The sequence below is a fragment of the Mesoplodon mirus genome (assembly GCF_964341445.2).
Source record: "Mesoplodon mirus genome assembly, chromosome: 11".
NCBI lineage: Eukaryota > Metazoa > Chordata > Mammalia > Artiodactyla > Ziphiidae > Mesoplodon > Mesoplodon mirus.
In genome coordinates this window covers 12,021,048-12,037,859 of record NC_138987.1, presented here as the reverse complement: position 1 = coordinate 12,037,859, position 16,812 = coordinate 12,021,048, and the positions used below count along the sequence as shown (strand labels likewise).

At 33.7% G+C, this 16,812-nt stretch overlaps 1 protein-coding gene across 1 annotated transcript in view; it reads left to right on the top strand.

The window, feature by feature from the left end:
• RASSF9 (Ras association domain family member 9) overlaps positions 1–12,756 on the top strand; it is a gene marked incomplete at its 3' end in the record, with an annotated part of 28,177 nt that extends 15,421 nt beyond the window's left edge. Inside the window, exon 2 of the mRNA XM_082636105.1 lies at positions 11,496–12,756. Coding sequence (XP_082492231.1) covers positions 11,496–12,756 — 1,261 coding nt within the window. The remainder of the gene's footprint in view (positions 1–11,495) is intronic.
• Positions 12,757–16,812: the final 4,056 nt, after the last annotated feature.

The window sequence follows — 16,812 nt, the reverse complement described above, 5'->3', positions numbered from 1 at the left end:
TTAAACTTTATTTTGTGTGTGTCTCTGTGTGTGTACTTTACAGAAAGAATCAAAATTGTCACTTAATATTGTTTTTTTTTAAATTTTATGCACAGTGTAGAGGAATAAAAAGTTTTCCTTGATGCTCTTCAGGTCCCTGACTGGCTCTGAAAATTAAAACGACCAAAACAGACTAAGAGGAGAGAAGAATTCAAGTTGATTTAATGTAAGTTTTGCATGACACAGGAGCCTTCCTAAGGAAATGAAGACCTAAAAAAATGGTTAAACCTGTGTTGCTTTATGCTAGGTTTAGTGAAGAGTGGACATTCATGGAGAAGTGTGGTAGGTAGGTCAAAGAATATGAAGTAAGCATAGTAAACTGGGAGAAATTTAGCAGAGCCTGTTTGTTTGGATTCTTCTCATCCCTTTGTCTTCAGAAATAAGGACACTCCTTTCCTTCAGGTATAGGAAGGGTATCTCTCAAGTGAGGGTGTTAGGACCTGTTTCAGGGGAGGGGCTTGGGTGGAAAGTCCAGGTGAACTCCCTGTTTCTCCCATTTTCTAAAACAACTTCAGCTTACCATATTCAGTATAGCAAGGTACCATATTTTGGGATATCATGTCTTGAATCCTGTCAATAGTATATTTGGTTTACATCAAATGCCTTCAGGGTGCCTAAGGTGATCAATTTTTAAGTACAGAAAATAGCCAAAATAGGGGACTTCCCTGGTGGCACAGTGGTTAAGAATCCACCTGCCAGTGCAGGGGACATGGGTCCAAGCCCTAGTCCAGGAAAATCCCACATGCCACGGAGTAACTAAGGCCGTGCGCCACAACTACTGAGCCAGCTCTCTGGAGCCCGCGAGTTACAACTACTGAGCCCATGTGCCACAACTACTGAAGCCTGCGCGCCTAGAGCCTGTGCTCCGCAACAAGAAAAGCCACCACAATGAGAAGCCTGCTCACCACAACCAAGAGTAGCCTGCACTCGCCACAACCAGAGAAAAGCCTGTGCGCAACAACGAAGACCAAACGCAGCCAAAAATAAATAAATAAAATAAATTTAAAAATAAATAAATAAAATAAATAAAATAGCCAAAACAAACTTAAAATAGTGTTGGTTTTTTTTTTTGCGGTATGCGGGCCTGTCACTGTTGTGGCCCCTCCTGTTGCGGAGCACAGGCGCCGGACGCGCAGGCTTAGTGGCCATGGCTCACGGGCCCAGCCGCTCCGCGGCATGTGGGATCTTCCTGGACCGGGGCTCGAACCCGTGTGCCCTGCATTGGCAGGCGGACTCTCAACCACTGCACCACCAGGGAAACCCGATTACTACATTTGAATCAGATTTGGTATCTTGTTTTCAGAGATAAAACTGAATGAAATATGTTGATTATTGTATTAGGCAATAGGGAGTTCCTCAGTGTGGATTCAATTCTAACTCATTTATCCAAATTATTCTTATTTTCCTTAGTTCCACATTATCCTTATTTTCCCCCACTTATTAGCTGAGGGTGGTATTGAACAAGTCCTTAATCTCTTGTGTCTCAGCTTTTTAATCTGTGAAATGGATTTTACTATAGGACCTATCTGATAGGTGACAAAAAATTTATGAGTTAATATGTATAAAGCACTTAGAACAATGTCTGGCACATATTAAGCATTCAATAAATGTGAGCTATTATTATCTAATGTCTCCTTTTACACACATCCCATTGTTCTTCTCCCTAGTCACCTTACTATTTTTTCCAAGTATCTTTTCCTCAACTACCAGGCCCAGACATAATCATGTTAAGTAAAAATCTGAAAGGGTCTTCCTTACAGACAAGCTCCAAATCAGCATCCTGTCCCAAATGAAATCTCATGAGGCTCTTTTACCTAATCTGACTTTCTTCAAAGGGTTATGGGAATTGAGAATGAACTGAAGACACTGAGGTCAACTTCTATGTTGTTTATTAAATATTACTAAACAATTTAATAAACAATATTATTAAATATTATTCAACTTTGATTATTGTTATTATTCTTTAAATTTTGTGGCATATTTATACAGAATGTATCTCATGATTTCCAATAACGTTTAAGATGGTCTTGAATTTTTAAAATCTCTTTCTCTCTAAACATATCTTTTCTCCTTCCTATGTATGACACATTTCTGAACGTAAAGATCATCTTCTTTTTTGTTTTTAAATTTACTCCCTTAGTATTTATTCGTTCTTTTTTAATACATTTTATGTGTAATATGTGATGTGTATATAAGTGTTTTTACACAGAAATGATATAATTTTTACATACTTTTTAATTTTTCAAAATGAATAGTTTTACAGTGTATGAATGTAGATCTTGTTGGATTGTTAATAACAAACAATGCTGGATGAACAGTTTTATAAATGAATTTTGATGCACTTTTTTTTTCTTATTAGTTATCCATTTTATACATATTAGTGTATAGATGTCAACCCCAATCTCCCAATTCATCACACACACACCCCGCTCCTGCCACTTTCCCCCCTTGAGGTCATCTTATTTTCTGTAGCATTTTACCCTCAGCATTTGTTTACATTTACTAAAACTGCAGTTCTGTTAAGAAATGAATGTTGAATCCAGTTATAAAAAGTTGTATACCATAATTCAAAAGGACAGTTTATCTGGGGGATAACTAACTTAGAATGGATTCAGTTGATTTACGTAGAACTCTTTTATCAATCGTTTATTTAAACTTTTATCTTTACTAAATTCTGTCTTGAAATTTCCGTGTTTGGGTCATTCCTTTTCTCTCATTAAAAGCCAGTTATAGTACACAAAATATAAATTTTTCTCTTACATAATAATAGTGAAGCTAAGTAATTTATTACCTAAACTCACTGTAGTTGTACTGTGATAATTTTGATTATTGGGAAGAGATGCTATTAAATTTGGAAGTTTGATCTTTTAATTCGAAAATAGCCGTGACATGTAAGTTAAACCTTCACCATCCAAACTATCTGTGGCATCCTCAGTATATATATATATATATTTTGCGGTAGGCGGGCCTCTCACTGTTGTGGCCTCTCCCGTTGTGGAGCACAGGCTCCGGACGCGCAGGCTCAGCGGCCATGGCTCACGGGCCCAGCCGCTCCGCGGCACGTGGGATCTTCCTGGACCGGGGCACGAACCCGTGTCCCCTGCATTGGCAGGCAGACTCTCAACCACTGCGCCACCAGGGAAGCCCCATCCTCTGTATTTTAAACTTCATAATTGGTATAGAGCTGGGTTTGTAAATTCAAATACCAGTTTATAACATTTGGTATGGAACGTGATTTAGCAAACTTGCTTTTTATCGTCACCCATCTTTATTCTTTAATTAATTATATGCTTTTATTCAAAGCAATGTGAATTTCTACAAGTTATTGTTAGATTTGAGCCTGCAATAAATATACTGAAATCAAATTTCTTTTGTTACTGTATTATTGCTCCCATTCCTAATCATCATTTCTGAACCTTGCATTGTTGAGTTAGTCTATTCCAAGTGTTATTTACTGACATGTTTTTAATATGAGTGCCACATATAGTGGGTTATACACTGAAGAGTTATATAGACTGGATCTCATTCCCTGTAATAACTTATTTGGGTAAGATGTCTTGAGAACAGACTGCCTAAGAACGGTTTTTATAATGTCACAGACATCTATGTTTTCCATGAAAAATCTGACTATTAGAAGGCATTAAAATCTGTTCCCCACTGGATCAGAATCTCTATGCAGGATGTATTTTTTTCTCTGTATTGTAATTTTTTATTACGTTTATCAGAATACAGGATACATAAATGAATAACATATATTGTATTAATTCTGGTTGTGTTCCTTGCTATGGCTTTGAATTGCATGATGATATCAGGTAAAATAAATGTATGTCTTTTGAGGAGTATAAACATGTTTTGAGGTTTAATCAAAATTTCAAAGGGAGTTAATTGTATTACATGTTAAGAAAATATTAAAGAGACAATTCTCACTTCCCTATGGAATGAGAAGTTTGACTGAAAAGCATTAATTTAATTTCAACTGCATGGGAAAAACATACTAAGACAATATCTTAGTTTGGCCGAAAGTCTGATAAAATATAGAATAATAGAAACTTGTTTTGTATTCAGCTATCAGAAAGCACAAATAACCAGACTTTTTAAATACAGTGTTGCATGCCAGTTCATTTAATAATGGTGACTTCAAGACAACATTATATTCCAGAGTGTCTTCTGAATAACCAAAGCAAGAAAATGTTATATTCAATGTAGTTTTATTGCTAAGGTATTTTAAAGGCTGTTTCCGACTTATCTAGGCATATCTTACATGCTTGCACTACCCCCAGCCTTAACTAGGTGATAGGGTTTTTTTTTTTTTTTTTTCCTCATTTCCCAAGGTTATCTCTGGGAATTTTCCTTTGGTCCTCTAAAGACTGCAGGTATTATCTTGACCTACTTGTCCCCTAAACTCAAGGTGTCTCAGAATCTTCATTCCTAATTCTGGTCTTTGTCCCTTCTGTCCAGGGCAGAATAGACTGCAAAGAAGCAGTAAGGGAGAAATATAATGAAACCCTTTCTGCTGACTTCCAACCCTCACTATGCCCTGGCACTGCACTGGTCGCCTTGGCCATTTCTATCATGTCATTGCATTCACACATCTTTTCACCCCACTGTCCATTCCCCATATCTAGTGGCCAGACAGTCAAATACTATTCTTAATGAAGAAGGAAGATTTACTATTTCTTAATGAAGTCTGTGAATGCAAGTTTTTTCCTGAACTAAAATTAACCCTATTTTGAATATTTGTGTTTCTATAGCATCTTAATGCAAATATTAGTATTCCTTAGGACCAGCTCTGGGATTAACAGAGGGAAGTCCAGTTAGGCAGATTAATAATAATAAGCATAAAGATTGGCTATGGGGTGAAAGGAGAAGAAGTTCCATTTGCATTCCATTAAGTAGAATACCAACTTACATTGTTAATTTTAGTCTACTTGAGATTGGAAATGTCTCCCTTATTTGTTATTTTTATTTTCATGTATTTTACTCATAGATTCTCCAGAAGATGTAAGAAGAAAAGGCTATAGGTAAAGCTGTGATGAAAGTATATTTTGTTGTAAATATGGACCAGGACAGCACAACTGTTGACATTTTGTCTAGATCATTCTTTGCTCTGACCATGCTAGTAGCACCCCCAGACCCTAGTGTGAAAAGAAATGTCCCTATACATTGCCAAATGTCTCTTGGGGGGCAAAATCACCCCTAGTAGAGAACAACTGGTTTATAAGGAGAGTATTCAGTTTAACTAATAAGTAATGGTAATAAAAAGGAAACAGAGAACTGTCCTCGGGCATTGGGCCCACATTCAGATATGCCCCCAATATGCCCCCAAAGCTTCATAGGTCTTTATCCTTTAATCTGTTGGAGACTTGTGCATCACTATTTGCAGACACACATGCCACCAATAGCTTGGAACTGAAAAAGTTGTAACTCTTGATTTCCAAGCATGGAACATGATTCTGCAGAGAGCCAAGCAATAAGAGCATTTCAGAATCACTCCTATATATGGCAGCTAGATTGTGTTAGTATCATACTTACCAGGCTGGCTTAGGAAACAAAGAATTATAACATAGGTTCTATGGAAAGATGCACTCAGAAATCCAAATATTTTCTATAAGTACCTATACATTGCTAGTTTTCATATACTGAGTTTTAGAAGCATATCATAATGTAATTATTCTTAATTAATAATTTATTATTTTGATGATTCTTATTTTTTTGAAAGTAGGGGCAATATGAAATATTTGTCCTGATAAGTTTTATACATCAAATTTCAATTAAACTTTAATGTCTGAGATACTAGGAAGAAATGTTGTTCTTTGAGTTATTCTCCTGGGCCCCAACTTCAATGCCTTTTATTCTTTCTGGACAACTGAATAAAGAAAACCAAATATTATCCATTTACCTTTATTTTTCTCTGTCTTCACACAATCTTTTTTCTGTAAATACTTATTTTGTGGGATCTTCAATTTGACATCGAAATATCCTATTTAATACTTTATCTTAAGACTTCCAGATTTAAATAGTTGATCTATTCCCTAGTGCTTTGTGCACCATACTCAGTGAAAGTTTGTTGAAGAAATATTTAATTGTATGAATGTTACATTTGTATTTCCTAGCCAACTCATCTTAATTCTGTGTTTTTGTGGTATTAAAACTAATTATCACTGGAGAAATATTTTTAAGTTCCTGATTGATAATAGAGTAAATGCAAAAATTCTGACAAAAATTCTCTTATATTTCACTCTATTTCACAATAAATATGGAAAAGTGCTTGTAAGTAAGGCTGACACACGTTGTTGAAGAGCTTCATTTGGCATATAAATTTTCTTAATTGTCTGATGAAGATACTCTAAAATGGCAAAAACTGAATAATGAAGTAGTCGTAGAAGAATAATCAGATGAATATATAAATATATGTATATATTTATTTTCAGTGTAATATGCTTCATTAACACACTCAGTCAAAATCAGAGAGCTATACATCAGAGAAAGATTAAAAGCATTCTCAGCTCATCTGTGATCCAAAGATTATATTAATGATCTTTTTAAACATCTCTTATTAGCTAAACAGTTGTGTTATATTGGAAGTGTACATGCAAAAATATTGACTAGTCAAAGCAGGTGAAAAAATATCGTGGGATAGGTTGGAAAATATTTATAAAATAATATTGTTAACTACTGTAGCAAGCTCAGTAAAGTTACTGAATAACAATACTAAAAACACTATACCCTTCTCTGCATTAAGTAATAATAACAGTAATTTTACCATTAGAGTTAATAACCTATATTTAGCCAGTACATTTCTCAATATTTTCAAAGCACTCTTTTCCTTTCACTTATCTGATATTTGAAGCAATCTTGTGAGAAATGTGAGTCGGATATATATATATACTGCAGTATTACAGTGAAGGGTACAGGGGACTAGAAAAAAAATGATTTATCAGAATTAAAAATGAATTAGTGATAGTTAAGATGAAATCATATTTTAAAATATCAGATTGTTCCCACCATATCTATTTTGAAAATCTTCACAAATAAATCTTGTTAATGTTTCAGAGGGAAAAAAAAGAATTTAAAGCATTAGATAAAAATAGATACTGTAGCATTATGAAGGTTTTTTATTTTCTTCTGTATATGTAAATAATTTTCAAACATATTTTGTGATTATAGACTATTTTAAAATAAAGTAAACAGAGCATGCTAAGCAACAAAACAATTCTTCCATGAGAATCTTAGGATATGTTAATATCAATTTTAAAAAAGTGTTTAAATACATACACAATTTTTAAAAGTATGTGCATGAGAAATGTCATAATGTATACTACATAATCATAGATGTAGTATAATATATATTTAGAATGTGTAGTAAAACCTGTTGAACAGTGTTTCAAATTACTTTTAATTCAGTTTCCAATGAATAAAGTGTAGTTAAAGATGATTGGGTACAACAGTTATGTGTTGGTGGGAGTCACAGTTTAGATATCAAGAGCATTTTCTCTTATGAACTATTCTTGAAATAAACAAACTAGTTCAAATCAAGACAAAACACAGCCATAATCTTATTCAATTGTTAATACTATTTCATTGTAAAATTTCTTAAGCTTTATTGGTTGTTGTGTGTTTTGATCATAAGCAAAATTTGAGGTACCCTACGTAACATTATGAAAGGCATTTTAAAACATTTTGTCTCCTTTGTTTCTGCCTCCCTGAAGTGGATGTTAAAGAAAATATCCTTGCTATATGAAACCATGACCTGATTAAATTCTGGCTTATCAACTTTCATATCTACTTTCTAATTGTATACATGAACATTTAGCAAATTAACCTAAAAATTTAAACTGGTGTGAATTAAATGTCAGTGTGGTAGTTACTTTATTTTGATTAACGTAGTATTTTTAGGTAAATGCTTTTACCCTATAATGTGACATAGAAGTTATAAATTTTGAATCCTCTAATCCAAGCAGTTCCCAATTTATAGCCAGTTGCACTATAAGTAACCTATACTTGTGAACAGCTACCATATTCCTATATAGCCTCCTATCTCGATGTCCACCTGCTGTTACTTTCTCCAGTAGTATCTAGAGAGAACCACTCCTGCAATCTCCATCCATGTTAACCTTACATCTGTTGAGAATCTCTTTGTCTGTACTCCTTTAATATTACAGAATCAGATACATGGGACTCTCTCAATACTTGCCTTTATACTGGATGTTCAAAGAAAAGAGTGATAGAGTTGAAGGAACCAAATTTATACTTTACCTAAAAGCATTCAAAACGGGGATTTCATTGATTATATAAGGTGGAATTTTAATTTTATAGGAAAAATGCACGGAGTTTCAAGTAATTAAAAAAATCACATTTGAAATGTAATCAGTTCACAAATTGGGAAATATTTGTGAGTGGGTAGTCATAATGGCTATTGTAATTTATTTTCAGGGATTGGTTGTAGGTTAACGTCTAAAGCCAGAGTTGGAAGGAACATTTCTACTTTCTAGCTTTGTGACTTTAGGCAAGTTACTCACCCTGTCTTTATCTCAGTTGCCTTATCTGTAAAATGGGGATGATATTAGTAACTACCATGTACGTAAGTAAAATAAAAAATGCTGCAAGCCAAGAAATTTCTAAAATAAAAGAAACTTTGTTGGATTGGAAATAGTAATTATCAACAAACGTATTCCAATATATAGAAAAAAAAATTTAATTTGTACCATTAAGTAACATTGAGTGAGCAAAGGTAAAATATGAAAAGAAAAAAATAATATTAATCAGATCAACAATGAAGTTATTTATAAATGGAACTAAAACACTGGGATAAAAATAGAAAAAAGAAGTAAATTATTGGAATATGTGATTATATGAATTAAAGCTTTATGACTTTTCAGTCTTTATGTGGTTAGAGTATGTTCTCTGGGAAGTTTAAGATCCAGTAAAAATCTTTATCCCTTACTTCCAATAAACATACACAGAAGCAAAGTAGAGCAAATCAAAACAAACACTAAGTCATGCAATGGATGTGTTTATTTTTATTTTGTTGCATTAGATTTGGAGGTTATATGTCTCAACTGCTAAATTTGAATCATTAGGTAAGAAGTTTGTTACATTATATTACATAACAAACCAAATTATCTAGTGTAAGTTTGTAGTTTTAACCTTTGTTATATATGTGTTTGGGGATGTCATTACTTATACTAGATAGTAAATTTCCAAAGGTTGGGAAGGGAGCATTTTATTTAGTCCCAGCTCTAGAATTAAATTCCTTACTTATATCAGATGACTAGGTTTACATGGATCTGGGACCAAATGAAAACAATTATTTTGAAAAAATAATGATTCTATAAGATTCCTAAATTGGTTTATTTTTAATATTTATTCTGCATCTTTTATATATTTCTAATTTTTTTTAATGAAATAATACCAGGGGTCATCAGTCTAACATTTGGGAACTGCTAATGTAATAAGAAACTTAGCACTAGAACTGACAGGTAAGTGTTTCCTTCCCAACCCAAGCAGTGTTTCCCACAATAAGCCAGGGATACTGTCTAATAAATCATACAAGTCTTTCTGTGATCCACATTTCTATGACAATGTCAAACACAGAGGAGGTGCTTGGCAAATATTTGTCAAATGAATGAATGAATAGAAATTCAATTGGAGGCATACTATAAAATAAACACAGTTTTCAAAATCCTAAGCCTACTACGAAGTAGAATTAAACATAATGGAGTTTATACTAGGTATGGAAGATTTATTGCCTACATTCACTAAAGAATGGTCATTACTTTTAAACATGCTCAGTCAAGTGGCAGAAGTTTTTGAAAATTATCTGGTTTGAATGATGGTTGTAAAAATTCCTCAAAATATTTAGAAAATAACTGACTCAAGAAAATACAATGACGTTTAGAACAGACTTTTTAAAAAAAGGAGTTTGGAACCAGTTGGACTGTGAGGCTATTAATAAAGGCACTAATTTTCTCATATGTCATATGGAAATAATAATATCTTTCTTGATTGTGCATAATGACTGTCAGTGTTCCATAATCCACATGAGCTGAAAACTAGCAGATCTCTGGTGGAAGCTGTAATATATAAGAACTTGCTCCTTCCAAAACAAGAGAATCCCAATTAGAGCAGGGATCCTGGAAGTACTGGGGAATTGTCATGTATGTCCTTATTATTATTCTAGTATACATAAGGACCCCCTGATCCCTGCTTCCCAGTCTTCACAGCTGCAGTGTAGAGCTGAAGCATTTATAACTCATGTGTCCTCCTTAGCTACAGACACAGAACTGATGTTTCCCAAGCCAGAAAGTGGAACAGGACGTAGGAATTACTCTAGGGAGATAGCAGTAGGGCTTTTATATATATGAGAGTTTTGTCAGCTAAGGGAGGCATCCAGGCCAGTCAAAATCCTTTATTACTGCATCGAAGTAGGAACAAGTTTAATAAGAAAAAGGCACAGAAGGTAATGCATTTCCACATACTTTTCTCCATGGCCGACCATTGGGAAAACTCCTTCCTTGACCAGTTGGGTGCTCTAATGAGGTGCTATGGTTCCATTGCTATGAAAAGCGAATTTATGTTATAAAGTTCCTCTTTAAGAAGGAGTTAATTATTTTTTTCCAATTTAATCCTCACGTCTATACCATCAAACTTGTAAACTTGTTTTTATAGCGTATCTGTTAGAAGTATACTCTGGAGCCAGCTTTCTTCCTTGGGTTGAATCTTCACTTGTGTCACTGCTAACTGTGTGAATTTATGTTCCTATTCAAACGTCACCTTCTTAGAGAAGTCTCTCCTAAGCTCTTTAAATAAAGTAGACCTCTCCTTAAGTAATTCTCTATCCCTTCATTCAGTTTAACTTTCTTCCTAGCATTTGCCACTATCTGATATTATATTAATTACACATTTATGTCTGTGTCCTTGTCTCCCTTGCTTATTGCTGTATGTTTAGCATCTTCTGATATGTCTGGCACATGGTTGGCATACAATAAATACTCATAGAATTAAATAATCACTAATTTCAGTAATGGACTGTTTTCAACTCTGTGACTTTAATAACATCCTACTTATGCTTCCATGGTTATTCCCCAGTCCTAAGGCTCCAGGCAAAATAGTCTTATTCTACTTCTTATTAATCTCCACTTTGATTATTGTCTTAAGTCTGCCAGTTCTAAGTGTAGTTATCTCGTGGCTGACTTCTAAAGATAAAATAGCCTCCGTTGTCTTTGATGACAGTTTGCTCTTTCCAGAGCCCACTAGGAATTAAAAAGGAAATTAAGATATCTTTCATGGTCTTAACTTTTTTTTCTTGCCATAAAACTTCTGATTCTTATGTAGTCTCAACCTCAAAATGCATCTCTCATTAAGGGTAAAATCTAGAAAGGGTATTAAAGTTAAATCATCTTTCTGAGTTTACACAGGTGATGACTGTAATATAATGTACTTTGTTTTTCTTTCAGATCTCCAACTAAAGACATGGATTCAGAAGAGAAGGAAATTGTGGTTTGGGTTTGCCAAGAAGAGAAGATTGTCTGTGGGCTGACCAAACGCACCACCTCTGCTGACATCATCCAGGCTTTGCTTGAGGAACATGAGACTACATTTGGAGAGAAACGATTTCTTCTGGGGAAGCCCAGTGATTACTGCATCATAGAAAAGTGGAGGGGCTCTGAACGGGTTCTTCCCCCACTAACAAGAATCCTGAAGCTTTGGAAAGCATGGGGAGATGAGCAGCCTAATATGCAGTTTGTTTTGGTTAAAGCAGATGCTTTTCTTCCAGTTCCCTTGTGGCGGACAGCTGAAGCCAAATTAATGCAAAACACAGAAAAACTGTGGGAGCTCAGCCCAGCAAATTACATGAAGATGTTACCACCAGATAAGCAAAAGAGAATAGTCAGAAAAACTTTCCGGAAACTGGCTAAAATTAAGCAGGACACAGTCTCCCAAGAGCGAGATAGTATGGAGACATTAGTTCATCTGATTATTTCCCAGGATCATACTATTCATCAACAAGTCAAGAGAATGAAAGAGCTGGATCTGGAAATTGAAAAGTGTGAAGCTAAATTCCACCTCAACCGGGTAGAAAATGATGGAGAAAATTATGTCCAGGATGCATATTTGATGCCCAGTTTCAGTGAAGTTGAGCAAAAACTAGGCTTGGAGTATGATGAAAACCAGATTCTGGAGGACCTGAGAGAAAGTGATGGAATTGTACAGCTGGAGGAGCGACTAACATATTATAGAAAGCTCATTGACAAGCTCTCTGCCGAAATAGAAAAAGAGGTCAAAAGTATTTGCACAGAGATAAATGAAGATGAAGAAAGGGCAGCTTCAAGTGAACTTGAAGGCTCTAACTTAGAAAGTGTTAAGTGTGATTTGGAGAAAAGCATGAAAGCTGGTTTGAAAATCCACTCTTACTTGAGTGGCATCCAGAAAGAGATTAAATACAGTGACTCATTGCTTCAGATGAAAGCTAAAGAATATGAGCTCCTGGCCAAGGAGTTCAGTTCCCTTCATATTAGCAACAAAGATGAATGCCAGCTAAAGGAAAACAGAGGAAAGGAATCTGAGGTCCCTACCAGCAGTGGGGAGGTTCCTCCTCTTACTCAAAGAGTATTTAACATGTATTCAAATGACACAGACTCAGACACTGGTATCAGCTCTAACCACAGTCAGGACTCAGAAATAACTGTAGGAGATATGGTGCTGTTGTCAACATAATTTGAATGGCTTCTTTCTGGCCTACTTTAATGTTGTTCGTGTTTGTTTACTTTAGTAGGAAACGTTAAATATTCCATTCTGCAAAAAAATGTAAATCATGTTAAAGTGTTTGGTAGTTAATAAAAACTAGAGAATTTTGTAAGTTTGTTTTTGAAGAGTTCCAATGTGACCTAATTATTGCAAGTTCAAACAATGAACTCTATTAAGAATGCAGCACAAATAGCTTGCAGGTATATAACAGAGAAATAATTTGATGGGAATTATCATCTCATAGCTTCTGTGAGAAATGAGTTATTCAAACTGCAAAGTAATTCTTGATATTAGTCAATATATTGAAACTATACACATGAACAAGTAAAATTAAAATGTACTGTTATATATTTTTCAACAATGTATCATTGGAATTTTATAATCTGTAAAGTACATGGCAGCTACTATATTGTAACTGTATTGATTCAAATCTGGATTCTTTTCATTGATATTTAGAATGTGTATCATCTCTGTTACTTCCTGAACCCCTCTACCTGTTAGGCCTAGATGACAGGAAGTGGGAAGGGTTGCTACTGGGACATGTACAAATACCAGCAGTGGATCAGAGAGGAGTATAGATGAGGAAGGCCAAGTGCTGCAGACAACAGCAACTTTTCTAAAGAAGCCTAAAATTATTAAGGGATATGTATGTGCTTTCTCTCTCTGATATGCAAAACTTTGGTCAGACCAATGGTCTGTGCAGTTTCATGCCTTGAATGAGATATGGCGTGGGTTACAGAGAAAATCACAGGGTCCTAGTCCTGTTAGATTATAACATCTACAAAAGTTGAAGGGATGCAACTTGGGGTCCTTCATGTGGGTAAAATAGAGTTCTATGTGCCATAAGTATTAATATTAGCATTTTGTCTCTGAACATCTAGATAGGACCTAATATGGACAAAAATCTTTTATTCTGCTACACTATAATTCAGATTGTCTTTGTAGTACTTCATCTAAGGTGCAAACTGAAAAAAAACGTGCTAGATCTACTCTCTACCCCACCCTCAAGCGTGATAGTAAATATTCAACACATTGAATAGCTTATTTAGATCCTATCTTGACTGACAGTCATTACAGTGCCAGAAGAGGCTTGGTTTTGCTTCATTTTTAGTTAGGAAGTTCCTTTCTCCTTCTCTCTCTCCTCTCCTGCTCCTTTCCCTTCTTTATTTCTTGCTATTGAACATACATCATACTGAAAACAGTTTGTTTTATTTTCCTGTTCAGTGAATGCAGCTGCAGTTTATTTTTTCTTTAGCTAACACCTTTCCCATATGTCAGTGCACATGTAAGTAGAAATGTTATTTTACCCAGTTTTAATATGTGGATATTGGTTAAGATTCCCAGTATTTCTCATTTCTTCCCTTTTATCCTTATGTTTACTGTAGGGTATGTTTTAACTCAGTTTCCTAATCTATTTTAAAATTTCTCCATCCCCCAGATTTCACCTGTCTTTGGGAAGATATTTAGAACTTTCGTAATATTTCACTTTTGGAGAACATCTAATGTTATTATTTTTCATGCCAAGATATTGCTGAAGGCCTCATTTGAAGTTGGATGGTAAGAAAAGTAGGAATTCCCATTCTAGGGAAACTAAGGGGATAAACAGTAAGTAATAACACTAACATGGGTTTAATTTAAAAGAAATAAGAAGGGAATTGAATAGTCATCTGAGAAAGGGAATTTTATTTGCCTAATATCCCATTAAATCATTCAGCACTATGGTAAGCTATTGAGATATTTATTGTTCACTACTGGGGATTAAACTCAGATCATCATCAAAGATAAACCAATTGTAATGTTTTTCTAAAGTGAAAGTAATTTCTTTGTATTACTCTTTAGTGAGAAAATAATGAAAAGAACATTGTTATCTGCTATATAATTTGATTAATTATCTGAATTCAAAAGAGGTTCTGATAAGAAACAGGACTACACAGATAATTTCATTTTAGAAACTGCATTAATGTCTGCCTTTATACAGTTAAGCACAGTGATGCATTCTAAGGGCCAATTCTATATTTTTAGAGTAGATAACATAAAAACTCTTGTCAGAAAGCAAGACCATCAAGTATTCAATTCACATTAGAATTTCTATTTGTTCTTTAGTTATATACAAGTGTATTTGTGCTTTTGATTCATTACAATATTAAATCATCAGTTAACATGGTGAATCTCTAATTTAGAGGAGTAATACAAATAAAAATACTAAAATACGATGCACTCATCTCTGGATACTGAGCTATTCTTTATCAAATTAAGTGAGAATTTATATTATGAATTTATAACTTGATAGAAACCTTAATGTTTTAATTATTTATAGAGGCTTTAAAATAAAATGTTTATCAATTCTTGAGTAACCTGACAGGTTACTATGAAATTGCTATATGCAGCTAGAAGTAGCAAACCAAAGCTGACTAATCTTTCCTATAACAAGACAGATTTTCATTGACTGTGCCTTGTTCATCCTCCCACTTGCAATGTCTTTTTCCTCCATCTGCTATACACTGAAATCCCACCCATTTCAGGTTTTTAACATGTTATCTCTTCTATAAAACATATATTGTTCCATTCAACCTGTTGTAATATCTTATCTCTGAACCCACAAATATTTTAGTGTATTTTTCATAGAGGAACATTTATATTCTAGCTTAGCTTATGTTTATTTATGTACTTATCTAACTTCCCTCCCCCAATGTATTTTTCATTGTATTACTTTGTCTTCTATCTTGTTGACCTTATTCCCTACAACAACCTCTTTGCCCCTACTCAGTTTTGGAATTGAATTGCTAAATTTTAGAAGATTGTAACCTTTTAAAAAAATTATTTCCATACATGGTAAATGATGCTTGTGCATTTTATACAGAAATATGCATTTTAGCAGACAAAATATTAACAGTAACTCTACTTATATATTCTGTTGGGAAAGCATTAATCTTAGGGTTATTATGAAAAAATTTTAATGTAGTATCAATTTTCTATTTTACTTTTAATTCACAGAGTTACTGATTTAAAACTATGGAAATACTGTCTTTTTTTAAAGCCCCTCAATGGTTAAATTATGGTATTTTCCTCTACATCCCTTGCATGTAAGAAAAATTATATTTTATAGAACTAGATTTTAAGTGGTAGACACACAAAATAACTTCAAAATCTCTTAACAATATCTATTTTATTTTCTCTTTTTAATTAAAAACATAAATGGCCTCTCAGCGTGCAGAAGCTATCCTAATCCATTGAAATTTTATTTTTATATTTATTTAAACATCTACTGTACGTGACAAAATATATTTCTGTGGCTGCATTTCATAATTTTTCTAAGTAGGATTATTGTTTTATTTAAAATATTTTTCTAGTGACAAAAGAATACCTTTTAACATAGATTTCTTTTAAATATTAAGCTATTTCATTTCATACTACCTGATTGGTTTAATAACCTGATATGACAAATATAAAGTACAAATAATTTCTTCAAGTGTAACTGATCCAGAATAATAAAAGGAATGTTGTATTCTTTCATGTGATATTGTTTGTTTTTCTGGGTGTGTTACTTGGCTATATTAAAAATAAATTTTGTATCAGTTGAAATTATATAATTGCTGAGCTAACTCACACAAGTTAAGATCAGATATTGTTTCATGACAATATATATAACAAAAAAGATCTAACAAAACTTTTTGTTATGTTTCATACATATTTGTTTCAATTTGTCATGAAAGTATGTCCTCACTTTTACACTGGACAGCTGGTTTTATGGCCTGGTATGTTGCTTTCTAGAATGAAATCCATTTTAATGTAAAAATACTCAAGTGTAAATCTTACTTGCTATTATTCAGTTTGTCACTACCCTTATTTCTCAAAATAGGCCTTTAATTTTGACTGTCTTTAATAACTAAATCATTTGAAAATTAAGGAAACTCATTTGCTCCTTCTATAAATGACCATGAAATTACTCTATTAAAAAACTGTATATAATGTTCAGTAATGACACACAGAAATATGTTAACACTATCTTCTTAGCCAGTGTATCTC